We start from the raw sequence: 20,215 nt of genomic DNA on the forward strand, positions 1-20,215 counted from the left end.
TTAATAATTATGTTCTCAATATCATTATCCTGTGATATGCTACTTAGATTACACTCTTAGTTGAAAAGTGCTCTTTAATTATCCTTTCCTTATAATTTCTTCTGGAGATGTTTGTATTCCTGGGGGACAGGATCAGTCTGATTTCTGCCACTCTGTCTGGACTGATGTAGTCTCTGTTAAAGCATTTTCCTCAGTGCTGGTGAGGTGCAGGAGGGTGGCAAAGCCTGGGACACTTATTTTGCAGTTATCAGTTTCTGCTCTTGCTATCTCTGACTGTCACAGAAACACGAAGGGAGAACAAAACCCAGGGGTAAAGAATAGGTGTGGCTTTTTTACCATGAATATAATGCTGTAAAAATTAACTAAGGCCTTGTTCTTGTCTGGTGGTGTGTAATGACTCAGATTAATGTTTTTTTCATTGGGAAAAGGGGAGAAATGATTCCGGAAATTGATGACTTCTTTATTTTTCACCCACCTTCTGCTGAAATCTAGTGTGTAGAGGACTTAATACAAAACTCAATGATTATTAGCATTGGATTTAGTACAGTGTCTTTTATGTGCACACTTTACACATATTTAAACAGTGTGAATGACCTTCTGTACCTTTGGATCTGATCATCTGAGTGACAGGTTAGTGACACCACTCTTGCTCAGGCAGTTAGCAAGGGCTAATTATTGATGGCATGGTCCTACCACTTGTTTCCTGTGAGTAGTCTTACTGATTTCAGTCTGGAAATTGAGGTGGGAAGGGAAAGCAGAAGGATTCCCAGGGGAGAGTGGCAGTACTTGAGAATTTTTTTTTGCTTGAGAAATCCCTGTCTGATAATTTTCACATTGCACAGGTTTTTTATGAGGTATTTGGGATATGGGAGAGAATTCCTTCGCCTGCAGAGTGATGATGATGATGTGATCAGGATGTGAATTAGATCTGGTTCAGAACCAATACAGATGTATTCACACCTTGTTCTCCAAAGCCCTGTCCCTCCCTCACCTTTCTGCCACCAGCATGGCCAACACCAATCCCCCACATGCTCTCAAGTGCCTGAGATTCCTAAGACTTTATGAGGAGCAGAATTACGTTTTCTGTAAACGAAATAAAAATCCGAACTATGCGCAGTGCAAGCGGGTGGGTGAATATGGCCCATAGATCTGACTGATGAATAGTTTTTATACATGAGCAGTTCTTACAGAACTTCCTTTTAACTCCTAACCATTACCAGATGTGGGTTGCAGGCGGCTGCTGGAATTCCAACACCTGTTGCATCACACTGAATGGGATTCATTTTGGCAAGCACAGAAAATTCCATTTCAGTAAGTAAATAGTTTGAAATTATAACTAAAACCTCTCCCCCCCTTTTTTTTTTCAGACCAAGTTGATTCCAGCCTTGTTTACAGGATTGCACATACCTTCATAATTAGAAGATGGTTTGCAGTCTTCAGAGGCTGTAATTGCCTGAGATTTCTTGTAGTCAGTAAATATCAAATGGAAATTCTTCAATTTAGGAGAAATCCCTCCTTTAAAAGAGTGAGCAATTCAAACGGGCTGTACTCCACATAGGAGTGATTTCTATCTGTGCTTTTTGAGATGTACAAATACACATTTGTGCTTACTCTGGAGATGATGGAGCTCCATTTTAGAACTGCACTTTGCTGCATTCATCAATCCATTGCTGAATTTTGCTGGTGGTTCAAAGTCCTTACCCAGAGCTTTTTCAAAGCTCGCTCCTGTGGTTGACAGGATGGGTGTTTAGTGGCATTTTGTGGGTTTTTTGGTACATTCCCCATGGATCTCATGTACGAGTCTGTAATGAACCATTTGTGGTTTGCTCTAGAAAGCTATGGATTGAGTGTAGAGCTAATTAATGAATTCATATTTTTGAAAGCATGATGGTGTTTCAGCCCAAACATACCTGAACTCTGCCATTCCATGGGAACAGCAAAGGTGCTTAATTTTCATTTTGTCCCCTTTAATCTTTAATCAATCAATCAACATTCCCTGAAGTGTCACCCTGAGGAGAGGCTGCTCTGCAACAGGGGGACACTGAGGCAGGCAGAGTTCTGTGTTTGTAGCTGAGAATAGGGAGAAACTGGAAAACAATTTGGAGTTACCAGATTTTTTCTTTGCCTATTTCAGTTTGTCTCAAAAAAAGCCACAAACAAGCAAGCAAACAAACAAACTCTAAACCTTCCTATTTTAATGTACTTTCTAGTAAGTTCCTTCTCATAGTTCCTAGCTTATCATTTCCTTGGGAAGTGACCCCTGTCATTCTAGTGTCTCATCTTGTCTAAGTTGTCAAAAAGTGTTTGTTCTTTTTCTAGGTTTGTTCTGCCTCTTGACAAAAATTGAGACAGTGCCAGTTTAGGATAGATTTAAGCAGGAAAACGTAGCCACATTTCACAGTGTTACCCACTATTAAAGATAATCTGAATTTATCAAAAAGCTACTGAGTTAGTGACTATATTTTTAAGAGAAGACATCAAAATGAGCACCAGTTTCACACAAGATAAAAATCTAAGTGCTATTTGTGTGTGTAAGCCAGGTGTATTTGGGGGAAAACTGATTGAAACTACCTACATTGGGGGTTTTCATTTATTGCTGGGGCAAGAATTCCCCTCTGAAGCACATCTGGGATCCCGGTGTGCCTCCAGCAGGGATCAGAGGAATCATTCCTTGATATCTCTGTGCAGTGGGAGATGGCATTTGTGCTGTCACCTCGGCTCTGCTGCCGCCTTGGGTTTGCTTTGCCCGGTTTGTGTGAGCTCCACTCTTGGGCTGCAGCTCTTCCTCAGGCTGGTGCAGTGCGAGCTCCCTCTCCTGTCCCAAGCCCTTGGAACCGCGGGACAGAGGGATGGAGAGGGACAGATTAGGGCCTAGGGAGCGAGGAGGATGGAGGAGCATCAGTGCTGGTACTGGATTTGGGGCTGGGAAGCAGCTCCCGGGCAGCGGTCGGTGGAGTCCCCGAGCGCACAGAGGCTCAGTTACCGGGACCGGACCGTGCCGGGGCTGCCGGTCCTGTTCCATGGGACCTTGCCTTTCGCGACTCTCCCATCCGTGGAGCCCAGGAGCGAGGCGAGGAGCTCGGGCAGCGCTCCCGGGCGAGGCGAGCGGAGGCGGGCGGGCGGAGGTGAGGAGCGGCCGGGGCCGGGCTCAGCGCACCTGGGGCCGCGGCGCCCGCCCCTCATCCGCCCGCGGTGCGCGCTGTCAGGAGCGGGCGGGGAGCCGCAGACAAAGAGCCGCGGCCGGAGCCGAGCGGGCACCGGGGCCAGGAGGGGGCGGCCCGGGGGCGGGGACGCGGCGGGGGCGGCGGCCAGAGGCACCGGGGAGCCGAGCCCGGGCGCGGGGCGGCGGAGCCTCGGGCTGCGCTCGCCGGGAACAAAAGGCTCCTGCTGCCCGCGCACAGCGCCGTGGCCCGGGCTCCCCGGCACCATGGCCGGCTGCGAGCCCCGCCGCGCCCGGCCGCTGCTGCTGCTGCTCGCCCTCTGCAGCCTGAGCGCTGCCCAGCCCCGCCAGCGCCAGTAAGTACCGGGGAGCCCGCGGCAGCATCCCGGGGGAGAAGCCCGGGGGCTGCGCTGGCCGCGGAACAAAGCCCGCGGAGCGCCCGGAGGGGTCGCGGACGGAGCGCGAGTTGTCGCCGGCGGTGCCCGAGAGCGGAGCGCGGGGAGAGAGGCACAGAGGAGAAAAGCTCCAGAGCCCTACCTGCTCCAGCTGCTCCGCAGAGCGGCCCGGAGCTTTTATCTGCCGGCAATTATTTGAGGAATCCGGCTGCCGCCGTGCTGGGGGTGGTTGAAGGTGGCGTTGGGCGCTCCTGAGCAGCGTGTGAAGAATTCTTTTTTCCTAGGGAAGATCAGCCGGGGAGAAAGTGCGGCGAAAGTTCTCTGAGTTTTAGAAATTGAATCTGCAGCTTTTCTCCCGTATGTTGAGGTTAATTTTGACATTAAGGTTTGCTTTGTTCTTTATCCCTGGCTTATTATAGCCCGTCAGCATCGTGAATAGCTGCATTAACGGAGTGCCGTGGAGAACTTATTCTCACTTGCTTAACAGAAAATATTTCACGTCCTGCCAAGTTTTGGTGTAACCTGACGGAGCTGATGGTTAAATGTGCTTAAAAGATCTGTCCAGTCCCTGTCAGGTTAACTCTTCGATTGCCAAGTCAAATATTTAGTTTTCAAATGCCACTTATTAAGTGATTTAAATAGTTGTATCAAGGGACTGATACTTCAGAAGGAGTTTTAGCAATTCAGAACAATGTGAGTACATGTGCTTCGCATATGGCAGGGCTTATGACAGTTTAAATCTGATCATTTCATCCTGAATGCAGCTGGTACTCCTCTCCCTCTGCAGCTAAACCAGCTATCTCTCTTACCCAGGATTTGCAGGCTCAGGAGTAACTTTTTATTATTATTTATTACCATTCTGATGAATTTTTGAACCTGGCAGCCATAAGGTTTTGAATCTGCAAGTAGCCCGTGCAATTTAACTCGAATGCCACAGAGTTCTGAACTTCCTTTGGGGGTAATGGGATCTCCATGGCAATGAGGCCTGCTGAGAGAGAAACATGGGCTTGGAATTTGATAAAAGATTACTTGGGGGCTGTAAAACACCATCATCCTCATCCCAAAGTGATAATTAATCATGAGCTAAAGCAACCCGCCTCATGGGACTGCAGAATGGCATGGGCTGAGAAATTTGGCTTGAAAAAGCATCTGAGGAATTGCCTCGTGTTAAAAAAATCCTTTGGGGTAGGGAAAAAACCCCAGAAAGGTGTGTCATGAAGAGAATATAAATGTGTTGCTTCCAGCCCAGTGCATCAAAGAGCTCAGAGCCTGCAATGCTTTTAGCTGACAAGTTCATGGCACGGTGCCATTCACAGAGGAGTGGTGCAGATTCCATTCAGAAACTCTCGCATTGCAGCATCTATGGGAGGTCGTTTTGGGTGGCTTTAAAGCTCTCTGTGTGCCTCCTATAATAATGCCTTTTGTAAACTTGCAGGATCTAATTGTTTGAACAAGAATGTGGTTGTAGAGCTGGGCATTCAAGCCCAGTTTTGTAGTTGCAGTTTCTGGGCTTCTTCTGTATCAACTGTGAGTTCAGGTGTGTTAAATGGGTTGAGTCTGACATTTAGAAAGCTCCAAAAATTTGTTCCGAGTCCCTTAACTTCTAGTGAAGCTGAACTATGAAAATGGAGCCATATGATTTAGTAAGAAATATCTAAATTATTTCAAAGAAAGCGTTGGCAACAAAGCTCTATGAAAGGTTCAGGTACCTCCTTATTCCTTCATGAACTTCAGCTCTTCTATGATTAGCTGGTTGTACGTTTAGTTTTTTATACATAACAGATAAATGAATGTAATTTTTATTATAGATGCAATAAATATTGATGTATTACTGGTTTTGTTTGAATCCTAAGGATTTTTAAGCCATTTGTAGCCATGTAGGCTCTGTTCATTTATATTTATTAGATACAGGCTTAGACTGCTGGTGACAACAAATGTGACCCTGCAGGGGCAAATACATCACAGAGTACTTGTTGGTTCCCTTTTGCTGCACAAAGAGTGTCTCACAAAAGAAGGTAACACTCCTGTGGCTGTGTCTTGACTGACCACTTCCAATTGTGCTCCTCAGGGGTTATCTGATTGCAGCACCTTCTGTTTTCCGCTCTGGGGTGGAGGAAGCCATAAGTGTGACCATCTTCAACTCTGTCAAGGAGACCACAGTGCAGATCCAGCTGGTGGTCAAAGGGGAGACGGTGTCACGGAGCCATGGAACAGTCCTGGGTGAGCTCCTGGAGTTCTGGACTTGAGAACTCATTTAGGAGTTGAGGTGCTGTGGAAGCACGCTGATATCTCCTGAAGAATTGCTTTAGGTGATCATGGAATCAAACAAATTGATTTGCTGCTGCTGCACCTTCTCAGTTGATTGTGTCAATGTGCTTTTGTTGTGTGTGATCTCAAACACGAAAGGCTGATGACTTTGGAATACCAAGACATATAGACACCCAATATAACTGATACTCTGGAGTTTTATAGTGGTTGTACTTTTTTTTGATGTGTGAATATTTATCAGTGGGGGGGCTATATGAGAAATAAGTTTATTTGAAAGAAAAATTTAAAATCTACATTATTATGAATTTCTTCTCTCCAAAATGAGTGCTGGCAACACAATATCCCCATCTTCAGTACTGGGTGTTGCTGAGAGAGGTGGTAATGTTTGTGTAGTTGGATAAGTCTTTAAAATCCAAGCCAGATACCTCTGTCCTGTGAGCAAAATCAATGGGATTTGATAATATCCAACTTAACACTGAGTGAATTTGCACTGGTGAAAGTGAAGTCCATTAGCCCTGTTGTACCACTGTCAGTAGTGGTGGAAGCTGTAGTCTAGTCAAGGCAATCAGGCTCTTTAACCCTCATGTTTTAACCCTTTTGTATGTTAAACCTGGGAGTTTTATGAAAGCCATTCCATTTCTTGGAACAGATTGTCCCTGGTTGTGTCCTCCCCTTGATGTCTTTGAAAGTGGCTGACAACTGCAAAGCAATTCAAAGGGAGTGATATTGACACATGTGGACAGCAAATGCTCAAGAGAACTCCTAGGTGTGGCTGTATCCAGCAACCCAAACAGATCCCATGAGTGTTGGTTTTGAGAATTGTTGAAGTCCCAAAAGAGGCCAGGTCCTTTTTTTACAGCAAAACACTTCTGTAGGCACAGGCTGCCCTGTGCTGGAGCCCCAGCCTTGGGGGGCTCTCCAAGCACAGAGCACTTTGCAGTTTACATTGGGCAAAAGTTGTAAATGAATGTGGACCAGGTTTGTTTTGGAGAACTCTACTGGGTCTGATTTACCTCGCAGACTGTTTTACACAGTGCAGGAAAATCACTTCAGGTGAAGTCATAATAAAGGGATACTGCAGAGAGCAGCTCTGTGGTGTGGGATCTTCCTTCACTCCACTGCAAATATCTAAAACCTTAGTGCCTTACCTTGAGAATAACTCTTGTTTTCTCTCTCTCTCTCTCTCTCTCATATTTTAGATAAAGGAACAATTAAGCTGAAGGTGAGTGTCAATTATTTTAAGATGTTTTCAGTGGACATATAAGGGACTTTCTCTCAGCCACATCAAGCATTGCTCTCTGACACAAATAAAGGTCACATTCTGGGACACACACTGAGAAAGTCACAGCCTTCACCAGAGGGAAAGTGGACAGTGAAAACAACAAACTCAACCCATCACAGCTCACCTGCCAGGCCCTTACAGCACTAAAGAAAATCAGTGGCTCATGGCTCCATGTAAATTTCTGTGTTGGGGTTATTTTACAAGAATGGCAATGCAGAATTCTGTGTGGGGAAATATGACTTCAAATGATGGCAAAATGGTGCTGGACTAGAAGAACAAGCCCTTAAAAGTGTTGGGTTTCTTAACTTGGGACTGAACTGGGGCTTGTCATATTTGGGATATTGAAGGGGGATGGTGGAACAAAATATTAAATTGTGATCTGCATCTTGAATGGTATCAGACTTTTTACTTTGTCCCTTTTAATCTGAAGTAATTTAAAAATATTTATTTCTCTGAGCTACTTGCTGAACATGTACATGCATGCACTTTTTGTTTTGTGGGCTTTTTTGTGTTGGTTGTTGGGGTTTTTCCCCTCTGTTTGCAGAGCTGGGGGTTGATTTCCCCACGTAACACACCTTCTGTACTGGAAGCTGCAGATGTAGATCATGGATCAACCATCACTTTGCTTGAGTGATAAAAGGGCAGAAGAGAATTTCCTGCCATGTTTTCAGCATGAATTTACCTCCTTTGAACTTTATATACTGTAGAAAATCTAGTATGCCCTCAATATTCTTTTCACTACTAACAGAGGTTTCCACCAAAACGCAGCAGGTAGCTCTTCTTGCTCACTTCAGTGTCAATTCCATTCCTCAAAAGCTCAAAGGCTTTTCTGTGTGTTTCTCACCTCCTGGTGGGTTTTTTAGGTGCCTTCAGGGCTTCGTGGACAAGCACACCTGAAGGTTTGGGGCAACAGGCACCTGGCAGAGGAAGGGTACATCTTCCACAACTACACCACAGTCACCATCGACAGCAAGGGCTCCTCAGTGTTCATCCAGACTGACAAACCTGTCTACAAACCCAAGCAGAAAGGTAAAGTCACCTTGGACAGTTTGTCAGATTCTAGGGCTGCTTTCCTGGGTAGTTTTAGGATGAGCTCTTCTGTTCGGTCTCAGCTCTGGTGACTCATAAATTCTTTCTTTTCCTTTTTCAGTGTTGATAAACCTCTTCATGGTGACTTCTGACCTGAGGCCAGTCAATGACAGGGTAAAGAGAACTGTTTTCTTTCACACTGTGCAATATGATGGAATACTTGGTAGCCTGCATTCTATTCAAATGTGCACTTATGCAGAAACAGAACTGGATTTTTTACCTACTTAGGCATAGCTTGTGATAGCTTGTTTAATTTGTGATTTAGCTTTTTTCACTTGGTCATATTCCTATTGGAGGAGAATACAAAATTTTGGAGTGCTGGCAAATAGGAAAGCAGCTCTGCCAGAGCAGAGACAAGAATTTTCCAGAGACTTGCACCTTATTTAGGTAGCCCACAGATATGTAAATTATCACTTTTCCAGTTAGATGTCTGAATTAAATGTGTGTTTCTCAGGCTACTTCTTAGCGAAGAAGAGCTGTTCAAACTCTGTCACTTTAGGTCTCACACCTTGCTTACTTTGACTCAACACTTCATCACAAAAAGCAGAAAAGTTGTTTCACAAAGCCTTTTCTTTTTCTTTTTTCTTCCAGATTGAAGCTTATGTGGTGGTGAGTATCTGTGTGCCCACCTAGCACTTGTCCTGTAGAGGTAACAGGTTTGTGTAGCCTTTGAAGGAACAAATTTGTGCTTTTCCTGTCCATTGTGGCCATTCCTCCCACCCCGTCTATGCAATTCTCTGTCACTGTATCTTTATCTGATCTCTGTGCCTTGGCCTTTTTTTGCTATCACCAGCAAATATCCTTGTTTTCTACTTCAGTTTCAAGAATCCATTCCCATTTTTCAGCCTGAGAAGAATAGGTTTGGTTCACTGGGATTTATACCTGTGACAGCCCCTCTCCCTTCTTTTCAACCCCCACCCACTCCCATCCTTCATGTGCTGGGCTGACAGAGCAGGGCCACCCTCATCTCTGCACCCAGACAGAGACAGTGGGCAGGAGAAATTCATGGAAAGGAAATGGTTCTCCTGTCTTCTTCCTTACGAGGTGAATGAGAGGTTCCTTCTGTGTTTAGTCTTCTTTTTTTTTCTTTTTTTTTTCTTTCTTTTTTTTTTCTTTTTTTTTTAACCGCTTGTTTGCCTGTCAGAAAGGAGAAGGATTCATTCTTGTTGAAGATCTAATGCTGGCCAAACCAGCAGGATTCATTTCATCTTAGTTTGTCAGCTAAAATTTGTCTTACTGGTTGTTCAAGCTCTCTTTAGGAATAAAGTGTCTTCAGAGATCAGCTCATCCCATCCAGAACTGGTGCCTTAAGACAGGGGAGAGCTCTGCTGCTTGACAGCATTTACCTGTGTGCATTGCTCACAGGAGCAGAGCTCTTAATTAATTCCAGAAAGCAAATTACCTGATGAGGTAATTTTGGGACATTTTTGACAGGTGTTGGTTACATTTGAGCCCTTTGTGAGGTGTGTTTGTTACAAAAGGAAGTTCTTTGCTGCAAAGTGAGTTAAATGTTGGAGTGATACTCATTTTCATTTCTCCTCCCTAAACCACTCTGCAGGATCCTCGGGGGTCTCGAATGATTGAATGGAATAACTTGAAGCCATTCTGCTGTGGTGAGTTCCAGATTCTCTCTTTTTTTCTCTGTGTACTGTGATTTGCCTTTGCTTCTGCGTCCACTGAGTCGAGCTCAGTAAGGCTGGCAAGGGCTGGAGAGTGACAGAGTTCACAGAGTGCTGTTTCCTTCTGCAGGCATTGTCAACATGACTTTTCCCCTGTCTGATCAGCCAGTGTTTGGGGAATGGCTCATCTTTGCTGAGATGCAGGGGCACACTTACAACAAATCCTTCGAGGTGCAGAAATACGGTGAGTTGACCCTGACCCAGGGGCATTTGGAAGAACAGGACGCTGTGAAATGCTTTCACTTGAGATGAAACACCTGAAATAGTGCATTTAAAATGCCATGAGGAAAAATCCTGCAGAGCGCCATGTATTTCAGGGGTGCAGACACTGCTAACTGGGAGCTTTGCTAAGGTCACCTTGGCAAGGTGGTTTTGGTTTGCTGCTGTTGGTGATTGACCCTCTACTGGATGTTACCCTGATAAATCAGAGCTGTGGGGGCTTCTGCTATAACCTGGGCAATGACATCAGCTTGAAAAGATTCTGCTCTGTTTCTTTTCACTGCAGTGTTGCCAAAGTTTGAGTTGCTGATTGACCCCCCTCGCTACATCCGTGACCTTTCACTGTGTGAGCAAGGAACAGTCCACGCCAGGTAGGAACATGTCCCAAACCAGGTTCTGCTGCTGGGGATTGCAGTGCAGTCACTGGAGCTTGGATCTCACCTGCTGCAGACATTTCAGATGATTTCTAATCGTCATCAGAAGCTTTCTGATATAAGAGCCTTCAAAAACATGGTAAAAACAACAATCTGGAAAACTTCCTGTGGTGCTGTTTTCTAGATGTGCAGGTAATTGTCTTCATATAACCAGAACAGAAATCAGGTGGAAGTTATTAATCATCTTCTTTGCCTTTCAGATATACATTTGGAAAACCAGTGACAGGGAAGTTAATTGTCAATATGACTATAAATGGTGTTGGGTACTACAGACATGAAGTGGGACACCCTGTCCTCAAAACCACCCAGGTGAGGGAGACCATGGACTCACATGCAATAAAATGCCAGATCTGTCTTCTTTAACATTTATCTCACAGCTCTGTTTTGTTGCTGATGGGAGATCAGAAAATAAAGGAGTTAATATTGTAACTGGGGCCAGCATAATAAAAATATTGCTTAATTTTGCATGGTATGTTTATGATTTTAGATATTAGGAAGTGGTTCTTCCCCCTGAGGGTGCTGGGGCACTGCCCAGGCTCCCCAGGGAATGGTCCCAGCCCCAAAGGTGCCAGAGCTCCAGGAGGGTTTGGGGAACGCTCTCAGGGATGCACAGGGTGGAATTGTTGGGTGTCTGGGCAGGGACAGGGGCTGCACTGATGGTCCCTGAGGGTCTCTTCCCACTCAGGATATTCTGGGATGAGAATCTATTGGCATAATCTGTTTTAAGAGCATATGGGGCTGAGGAGAGCAGGAGACTGAGGTGACAGAGTTAGTCCAGACTATGGGTAAGGGAGGAAAATGAAACTCACTTTCTTCCTTCCTTGCTTCACCAGTTAATTCCCTCCAGTCCTAATGCTTCCAAAACGCTGCTGCAAACTCCCATCAGCTGCCTGTGCTTTAGATTTGGCTCCTGGGCCCTGTCTGGGTGTGAAATGCCTGTTCCCTTTGTGTCCCCTGCCACATCCCAGATTGATGGCTCGGCTGTGTTTGATGTGTGTGTCAAAGACATGATGCCAGCAGATGTCCCTGAGCACTTCCGAGGCACTGTCAGCATCTGGGCCACAGTGATCAGCTCTGATGGCAGCAAGCAGGTGACCTTTGATGACTCCACACCTGTCCAGAAGCAGCTGATCGATATCAAGTACTCCAAGGACACCAGGAAACAGTTCAAACCTGGGCTGCCTTACAAAGGCAAGGTGAGATTAAAAGTAGAGCCACGTGGCTGATTTCAAGTTGTACTGACTTGATCCCAGTGATTTTCCCCACCTGTCCTTGACTGGAATTGCTGATAATTTAGAGCAAATTGTTCTATAAATGCCCCACTGTGCAGGTAGAAGTCACTTACCCTGATGGAAGTCCAGCTGACAGAGTCACCATCCGAATTAAAGCTGAGCTCACACCAAAGGACAATGTTTATACAAGTGAACTGGTCTCAAGGAATGGCCTGGTGGAGTTTGAAATCCCCTCCATCCCCACAGCTGCCCAATATGTCTGGCTGGAGGTGGGTAAAAGCTCCTTATAGGATTAGCAGGCTTTAATGTAACTAATCTTGTCAAACCTGCACTTGATAAATCAGTGCTACAAACAGGAAATCAGTGCCTTTTAGCTTCAGCTTCTGGATTGCAACACAGCAAGCACTGGCTTGTCTCTTGCTGCCAAGAGGACTGATGTTGATAACCAGCATGAAAAGATGCTTCTCCAAATACACTTTAACATGGTAGTAGGGGTCCAATAATTGGGGAGTAAAGATGTCAAAAGATGAAAGGTGGAAGGTATAAAATGGGAGAAGAGAGTAGAGATTAAGAAAGAACAAAATGAGCTTTCTATGCATAACATTCAGATGTAACTTGTTTTTTTTTCAAGACCAAAGTGACAGCAATTGATGGGAAACCCTCTGGGGATCAGTATCTGCCCAACTACTTGTCCATCAGCAGCTGGTACTCACCCAGCAAGTGTCACATCCAGCTCCAGGCACCAGATAAACCTTTCCAGGTACGTTGGTTCATGTTCCATCATGGGAACCACTGCACTGCTTGGCTTAAAGTACTGTGCTCTAATTAAATATTTCTGGACATTCCTGATTCTGAGATCCTGAACTATTACTTTTGCCACCACAAAGGATGAAGGAGCTGCACTTGAACTACCAAATAATTGTTGAATGTGGCCTACACAAGGTGCTGAGCAAAACTCCCTTGGTGCAGCAGCTCATTTCCAACCCTTTCTGTTCAGAGAGGGGTGGGTGTAGGCATGGAAAACATTTCCAATTCTTCACGTTTGAATTGTGTTCTGTGTGCCTCCAGTAACGCTCAGACACAGATTGTTTGCTGAAAATGATTGGGAGTGATGTTAGTGGGAGTGGTTAATTACTAAAGATCAAAATTAAGGCTGTGTAGTCTCACTGGAGCTTCCAGTTTAAATCTCAGCTGGATCTGTTCCATCTTCCAGTTATTGAACTATGAACATGAACCTTGTCTTCTTTGGTAGGTTTTGCAGGAGCCTCTCTAAACATGTAATCCTGCCCTGTAAAAGTTCTTGTGATTTCTCTCCTAGAGAAAAGACCTGATTTAACCATAATTCCTGTTGTACAGCATTTTCTGAGAGTTGTTCAGGGTTTCTTCTTACCCAAGAAAATATTCTGAAGGTCTACATATTGCTCAGTGGGGAAAAAAGTGGTTATTCTTTTGGCAGTAAACACCCTGAGATTTGTTATCAGCAGGTCCCTCAGGTTGGTTTCAGACTCTTTGTATCCACATAGGAGCGTTTTTTTAATCATTGCATTTCATGGAAGTTTAATGGCTAATTAATCTCTTTAAAGTTTCCTGAGGTATGGAAAGGGGATTATACACTGCTAATCTGAACACATTGTTCTTATTATAACCTGATTAGAACTAATTCTTCTGTGGGAAAGCTTGGAGCTGGATGAGCAGCTGATGTGGGAACTGTTTCCATGCATTGCCAGCTCTTACTGGGTGTTCCAATTAGCTGCATTCATTTTTTAATGAATTGTTTCATCATTTACACTGGGGAATTCTTAATACTTCAAATATTTGCTGTCACGAGGCACCTCTTGGACTCTGTGGCATTCTCACTGTATTTAACCATCAGCAGCTCCTTGTGTTCCAGTTCTGCCCTTTTGGTTTGTGCCATGTGTGCATTCTGCAGGGAGAACACCTGGAGCTGAAAAAAGAGAGGTTTTTCAAAACATTTCTTTGGGATTTTCTGTCAAGACTGAATGGTTTTATTTGGGAACTGCTCTGCTTTGAATGGTGGGAGGGTGAAGAGGGGAAGATGCTGAAGAAATCCTGCTGAACACAAGTGTCAACCACTCCTCAGACCCCAGAAGGAAGGAGTTTGTGTTCCTAGGGAAGTCTCTGCTCCACAGAGTGATCATTACTCAGACATAACCAGTGCTAATCCCATGACCGATGTCTGTTCTGTTGGGGTTTGGGGGATTTTGTCTTTGGGGTGTTCAGTACTTGGGGAGCCCCTCTGGGTGCAGAGTTTCAGTGCCCAGGTGTGCTGCTCTGGAGCCTATTGCAGGCATCATATGAGCTACCCAGACTAAAAAAGAAGCTTTCTTCTCATTTATTTATGTGTTTGACACCTCTCTGAGTGCCCAACTCACAATTGTTACCAAGACTTTGTGTAATTTGAAAACATTTTCCTTTGGATCTCTTCCCAGTCGTTTCATGGTTATGTTTGAGTTGGTATTTGCCACATGAATGTAATCACAATTAAACTGCAAAGACTATCAAACACATATCTCTTCCCACCCCCAACCCAACTCTTTCCTTTTTTGGGCTGGGCTACTGAAGGGGTGTCTAAAATTCAACCAATTCTGACAGCTGCTCTGTGCCAAAAGGCTTAACTTTCAGGATTCCAGAGATTCCTTTATTGTTTCATTAATGCATACAACCCCCAGCTCATTCTCCTGTAGATTTGCAGAGAGGGGAGAGCTGAACACAGGCCCCTTTTTAACTGTGGAGAAACTCCCTGAGAACAGTGCTAACGTAATAATACACTTTTCAATGCATCCATTTGTTAGGAGAGGGCTCACACCTCCTGTGGCCCCGAACAAAAGCAGGTTTCTGTGCTTTATCACCCAAAAACTCATAACAGAGCAGATCTTTGGCTTTTCTGTCCCTGCCTGCAGGTGGGAGAGGAGGCCTGGATTGCAGTGAAGTCCACGTGTCCTTGTAACTTCACTCTGCACTTTGAGGTGGCATCACGAGGGAACATTGTGCTGTCGGGGCTGCAGCCCAGCAATGTCACCCAGCAGAGGAGCAAAAGAGCCACCACACCCTTTGAGAAGAGCATTGACCTCACACACTTCCCAGGAACAGGTAGCCAGCACCAGAAGTGCAACTCGCTCCCATTTTCAGCAAAACCCCCAAGCTTTCCACAACTTTTTTGTTAATGTGGTGTTCCTTTAAAGATATAGATAATTTTGTGCAAGAAAAATAGTGAAAGCTCTCAGTCCTGTAAAAAACCCTAATGACAATAAATTATTCTATTAATTATTATGAATTCTTTATGAATTATGGAAATAAAAAGGTAAAACCAGTGAAATCCTTTAGTCCTGTAAAGAAATTCTCGAAGAGGGGTAACTCTTGGAAAGTTTTCTTTGATCTTTCTGCAGTCTTTCTCGACTGAGAAAAGGAATATTTGCTTGGAGTGGCAGGGAAGTGCGGGGCACGGCTGGAGCAGTCGGTTAAATTGGTTGAGCTTAAACTCAAGAAGACGAGAGGATGTTAGATGGAAAGAGAAAATTAAATAGACTGGTAAAAGAACTCAGCCCACAGGGGGAAGGGAAATGAAATGTGGACTCCTGGTTTATACAAGGAGTATAAACAGACACAAATCTGGTGGATTTGGGGGAGCAGGGGGGTAAAGAGTTGTGGGATTGGAAAGATGGATGTAACAGCTGCTAAAGGACAAGTCTGGCTGTCCTGAAAACCACTTTGGGAGTTGGGGAAAGAGTAACAGGAACCCTCCTCCATGTACCCACCAAGCTTCTGGCAATCAATAATTTAGGATTTTTGATGATTTTCTGCACTGAAGGTTTGTTCTGAGCTGCTGCATTTATAGTTTGCTCAGAGGCTTTGTGGCTGCTCTGTCATTGGCAGGGTTCAAGGCCAGGTTGTGTGGGACTCTGGGCAGCCTGGTCTGGTGAAAGTCATCCCTGTCCACAGCAGGGGGCTGGAACTAGGGGACTTTAAAGGTCCCTTCAACCTAAACCATTCTGTGATTCTATTTAAGAGCTCCAGTGATTCTGTGCTCTATAAACTATATAATCCTTTTCCAAATTGATTCCTTTTCTCTCATCAGCATTCTCCAGCAATAGATAAGGTTTTCTGTTTATTTTCAACGGCTTGGTAACTTCACTGTGTGTTTTCTTGATTTCATGGCTGGAGTAGTGCTTCCCTGACCACCCTCTCCATGATGCTCACTAAATTATGAGTGCTAATTACGCTTTACAAAGAGGAGGAAAAGGGAAAAGATTCTGATCTTAAGAAGATGTGCAACAGGCGCAAGGGAAGAATGCAAGTCCTGAATAGAGAGTTCTGTGCCTGTCAGCATTAGGAGGGGGCAGGAAGGTAGTGACTGGGATAAATAAAGCTGTTTTTCTCCCCAATTCCTGTTTCAGCCCCTCCCAGCACACCTGCAGCAGAGGTTGAGGTGTGTGTGACCTTCCTGAGGTTCTCGGTGGTTCACTCCATGGCTCCCCTGGGTCGGCTCCTCGTGTACTACGTCAGGGAGAACGGAGAAGGGGTCACTGACAGCCTGCAGTTCTCTGTCAACTCCTCCTTTGAGAACCAGGTAGTGGAGAGCAAGGGCTGCTGTCTCGTTAGTCTTTGGGGATAATTATGGGATTTAACAGGATTTCCCTTCCCAGGTTGCCGTGGCACTCTCAACCAACGAGACCAGGCCTGGGGACCTTGTGAACATCAAGGTCAGAGCTGCCAAAGGGAGCTGTGTCTGCATTGCCACGGTGGACAAGAGTGTCTACCTGCTCAAGACAGGCTTCCAGCTGACAGCCAGCCAGGTAGAGGGAGCTTCAAGGACTGGTGTCCTTCTCTCACTCCTGTGACCCTCAGCCACCTGCAGGAAGCAGCCAAGGACAGCAGCCTGTGCCCTTTCCCTGCAGGTGTTCCAGGAGCTCGCAGAGTATGATGTGTCTGATGCCTTTGGAGCCCCAAAGGAGGAAGGGCACTTCTGGTGGCCTGGCATGTCGTCACGCCGGCGCCGGAGATCTTCTGTGTTCCCCTGGCACTGGGACATCACCAAGGACGCTCGCTTCGCCTTTACAGTAGGAATAACCAGCCTCCCTCCTCCCTGCAGGGTCTCTTTTGTGCTTTCATGTCTGCAGGGGGATTTTCAGCTCCATAAGACAGGGGTTTTCCCCTGTTTCTCCAGGGTGGGCAGTGTCTTGGTTGAGGAAGACAGGTGACTACCAGGGAAAGCCAGAGCCCTGCTTGGAATGGAGAATGTAAACCCCCTTCCTTCAAGTTATTATAATTTTGAAATTAAGGGGCTTTCAGGCAAAGGTATGGGAATAGGAATAACAGCTCCTTACTAGGAATATTAAAAATGTAGCAGTACAAAAAAAAGTAAAGAAACAAAAGAAAGAAAACACTGACAGAGTCAGAATACAGCCTGACCCCCTGTTGGTCAGGGTGCTGGTAGCAGTCCAATGAAGTCCTCCTGCAGTGACAGATGTGGTTCTGTTGCAGCAGAGATGATCCTGTAGATGGGTCCAGTGGTGCTGAGATGGGTCTGGTCTCCCTCTGGGAATCCAGAGCAAACACTGTGCTGGGGTTCTGAATCCCAGGGGTGATCCAGGGGGGAATGCTGGGCTCCTCCCCCTGGGTGGAGCATCTCCCAGTGGGATGATGGAATTATCTCAGCCCTGCAGTGAGCCTGGATGGCCCATGAACAGCAGATACCCCTGGGGGAGGATGGGTCCTGGAAGAGATTAAAAAAACACCTTCCCAACTGGTTTCAACAAATATCTACAGATTACATACTTTTGGCTACAGCTTGCATTGCAACTCCAGACAGGATGAAAAGTAATTTTTGGGAACAGAGTACACTGTTCTAGCAAAGATATTTGAGAAACGTGGTTTGATTTGGGCCAATCTTGGGAGGGCCAGTTATCCTGCTGGGTGAAGGAATTCGTGCTGATGCTCTGGAGAATCAGACAGGGACCAGCAGATTCCTCCAGGCACGGGTGAGCTTGCAGGTCTCTTCTGCAGCTGCTCCAAGAGCAAAGGGAGGTGGAATGTGACTCTTTCCTTGTAGCCTTTTGGACTGTCCTTTAGAAATCATTTCAGTTTTCTCCTGCCCTGGTTCTCCCAGCTTCTCTTGCCATCTGCATGAAAGACCTTTGTATCTTTGATCAGGTTACTACTTAAATGCTTTATATTTATAGTTATTTGGTGTGTTTCCATAGTTAAACCTGGCCAGATTGTTAAAATCTGATTTCCTTTGATCTGTGCTGTGCATTTGAATCAAGCTGCAAGTTGAGCATTTAGAACAAGTTGGGTTTTTAACACGTGCTCCTGCACTAATTCAGTTCTTCATTGCTTTGCATACAAACAGTGCAGCCTTTTAAGCTGAAAAACAGTGATTTGTAGCTCTTGAGACAAGCTGCTATTCCATGCGCTTTTTGCTTTGCTTTTGTTTAAAATGGGTGTTCCCTCATTTATTTGAGAAGTTCTGCTTGTTTGCCTCTTCCTTAGTTCCTGCAGCTGTAGAGTGGACTCCATCCACCCTTTCAGGCTCTGCTCACATCCCTCCTTTGCCTCCCAGTCGGCTGCAGGGTGTATCCTCTGTTCCCTGAGACAAGGAGATGCCATGTGAAAGGCTGAGCTGTAAATGTCTGATATTCTTTGCATCACCTTCTCCTACTTGCTCCTCTGAAATGCAGACTGGCCTGGAGAACCAGTGTCACAGCTCTGATCTTTGATTCCTTACCCATTTTAATCCACATAACTGATGATAATGATGATCTTCCTTCCTGCAGATCCCCCATCTCTTCATTCTCTGTCCTTCCTCTGATTTTAGCTAAATTGGTTTATTATGTTGCCTTAAACCCTAGAGGCTTTCACATTCCCCCAATGCCTTGATCTCTTCATTACAAACTCCAAATCCTCATTTTTGCCTGCTGCTGCAGGAGCCACTGCTGCTTCTTCCCCTGGGGTCTGAGGGGGTTTTTTGCTCTGGTGCAGCTTTTTCTGTCCTTGCTGAGAGCTGCACACCCTTGGGAAAAGGTTCATTTTGGGGAGCTGGTGTGAATGCAGGGGCAGCACACTTGGTGTGCAAGAACTGGGGGTAAGTGCAGAGGACAAAACTCATTCTGCAGTGGTGCTGGGAGCTGCTGTCTCATGAATAAGAGCATTTAGGGGACAGAGCTGGCAGCTTCCTCAGGAGCTCTGTGCTTTCCCTGTGTGGACTCTTCTCATTTTGCTTGGCATCCCTGGCAGGGCAGAGCTGGTGATGTCTGATGAGAGCTGCACTAGAGCACATTGGAAGCTTTTAGGAGGGGTAAAAAATATTTTTACACATTTTATTCTAGGCGAAAAATACATGTAATTATTTTTTTTTTACCTGTCACACTTGCCCAGGAATGTTAGATACCGATTTAAATGCATTTTCCAAGCAGACAAGAGCTTTCTCATAAAGCCTCTGCCTATGCACCTTCATATTAACAGTCATTTTCATACAAAGCCTTAAAAAAATCCTCAAGATTCAATTGAGATTTCCCCTGTAAATGTTGAAATCAGATTGAGGGATTCTATTAAAAAAGAGCATTAGTGTACATTTCATTCTTTTTCCTTAATTCTTTTATTTCTTCCTTTTTTTCCTCACTGTTTTTTGTTTTGTGGTGTTGATTTTTCATTGTCTAGGAAACTGGCTTGGTGGTGATGACTGACATAGTCAGCCTGAACCACAGGCAGAATGGAGGGATGTACACAGATGAGGCTGTCCCAGCCTTCCAGCCACACACTGGCACCTTGGTGGCCACCATGCATTCCAAAATAGCACCAAGGTAACGTTTGGAGTTTAATATCTGTTGTCTGGGATACTCCTGGCTGGTTCTTTTTTCACTATTCTCAGCTGTTTTCCACCTCCATGTCCCCAGGTGTAGACAAGGCAGTGATGGGGAAATCTTTCCAAAGGCTTGGTAGATGTAAAAGAATTTTAACTGACATTGCTTTGTTAAATTTAATTTAATTCTGGAAAAATGATATATGCAAAGAATCCTAAATTATCCTTTTGAAGGTTATTTCTTTGCAATTTGCTATGAATTTCTTGGAATATCTGCGAGCTCCAGCTGTTTTTGCAGAGTCACTCATTGCTGAGGGTTTGGGCCATTCAGCTGGTGGTGAAAATCAACAGAATGAGGGTCTGCAGGAAGGAAAGGTTGTGAAGTATTACAAGTGATGCTGCACCTGAGGATGGGCCTTCCCTCTGCATCCTGAGCTTCCTGGAAGCCTCTATTGACAGAGAACTTCTGGGATTAGTTAACAAATTGATAATGAAGCATAACAAGTACAGAAAAGCTGATTTACATTATTAAAGTATTAAAAATCAAGATCATTCAAAGAGAAGGGATGGAGAAGGATGTAGTGACTGTAGTAACTGCTGTTGGGAGCCTAGTGTTGTATTTGTTCACCAGGATTCCA

General features: G+C 45.1%; 1 protein-coding gene across 1 annotated transcript in view; it reads left to right on the plus strand.

The window, feature by feature from the left end:
- The first annotated feature begins 3,369 nt into the window (after positions 1-3,369).
- Positions 3,370-20,215, plus strand: part of CPAMD8 (C3 and PZP like alpha-2-macroglobulin domain containing 8) — a 58,463-nt gene continuing 41,617 nt past the window's right edge. The window contains exons 1-18 of the mRNA XM_066336400.1: positions 3,370-3,516; positions 5,624-5,775; positions 7,023-7,045; positions 7,969-8,134; positions 8,256-8,308; positions 8,786-8,803; positions 9,753-9,807; positions 9,944-10,057; positions 10,379-10,463; positions 10,727-10,835; positions 11,495-11,722; positions 11,857-12,027; positions 12,390-12,518; positions 14,680-14,869; positions 16,174-16,346; positions 16,423-16,572; positions 16,675-16,836; positions 19,436-19,578. Of these exons, the coding sequence (XP_066192497.1) occupies positions 3,428-3,516; positions 5,624-5,775; positions 7,023-7,045; positions 7,969-8,134; positions 8,256-8,308; positions 8,786-8,803; positions 9,753-9,807; positions 9,944-10,057; positions 10,379-10,463; positions 10,727-10,835; positions 11,495-11,722; positions 11,857-12,027; positions 12,390-12,518; positions 14,680-14,869; positions 16,174-16,346; positions 16,423-16,572; positions 16,675-16,836; positions 19,436-19,578 (2,210 nt within the window). The 5' untranslated portion in view covers positions 3,370-3,427. The remainder of the gene's footprint in view (positions 3,517-5,623; positions 5,776-7,022; positions 7,046-7,968; positions 8,135-8,255; positions 8,309-8,785; positions 8,804-9,752; positions 9,808-9,943; positions 10,058-10,378; positions 10,464-10,726; positions 10,836-11,494; positions 11,723-11,856; positions 12,028-12,389; positions 12,519-14,679; positions 14,870-16,173; positions 16,347-16,422; positions 16,573-16,674; positions 16,837-19,435; positions 19,579-20,215) is intronic.

Source organism: Sylvia atricapilla, chromosome 26 (assembly GCF_009819655.1).
Source record: "Sylvia atricapilla isolate bSylAtr1 chromosome 26, bSylAtr1.pri, whole genome shotgun sequence".
NCBI classification, from domain to species: Eukaryota; Metazoa; Chordata; class Aves; order Passeriformes; family Sylviidae; genus Sylvia; species Sylvia atricapilla.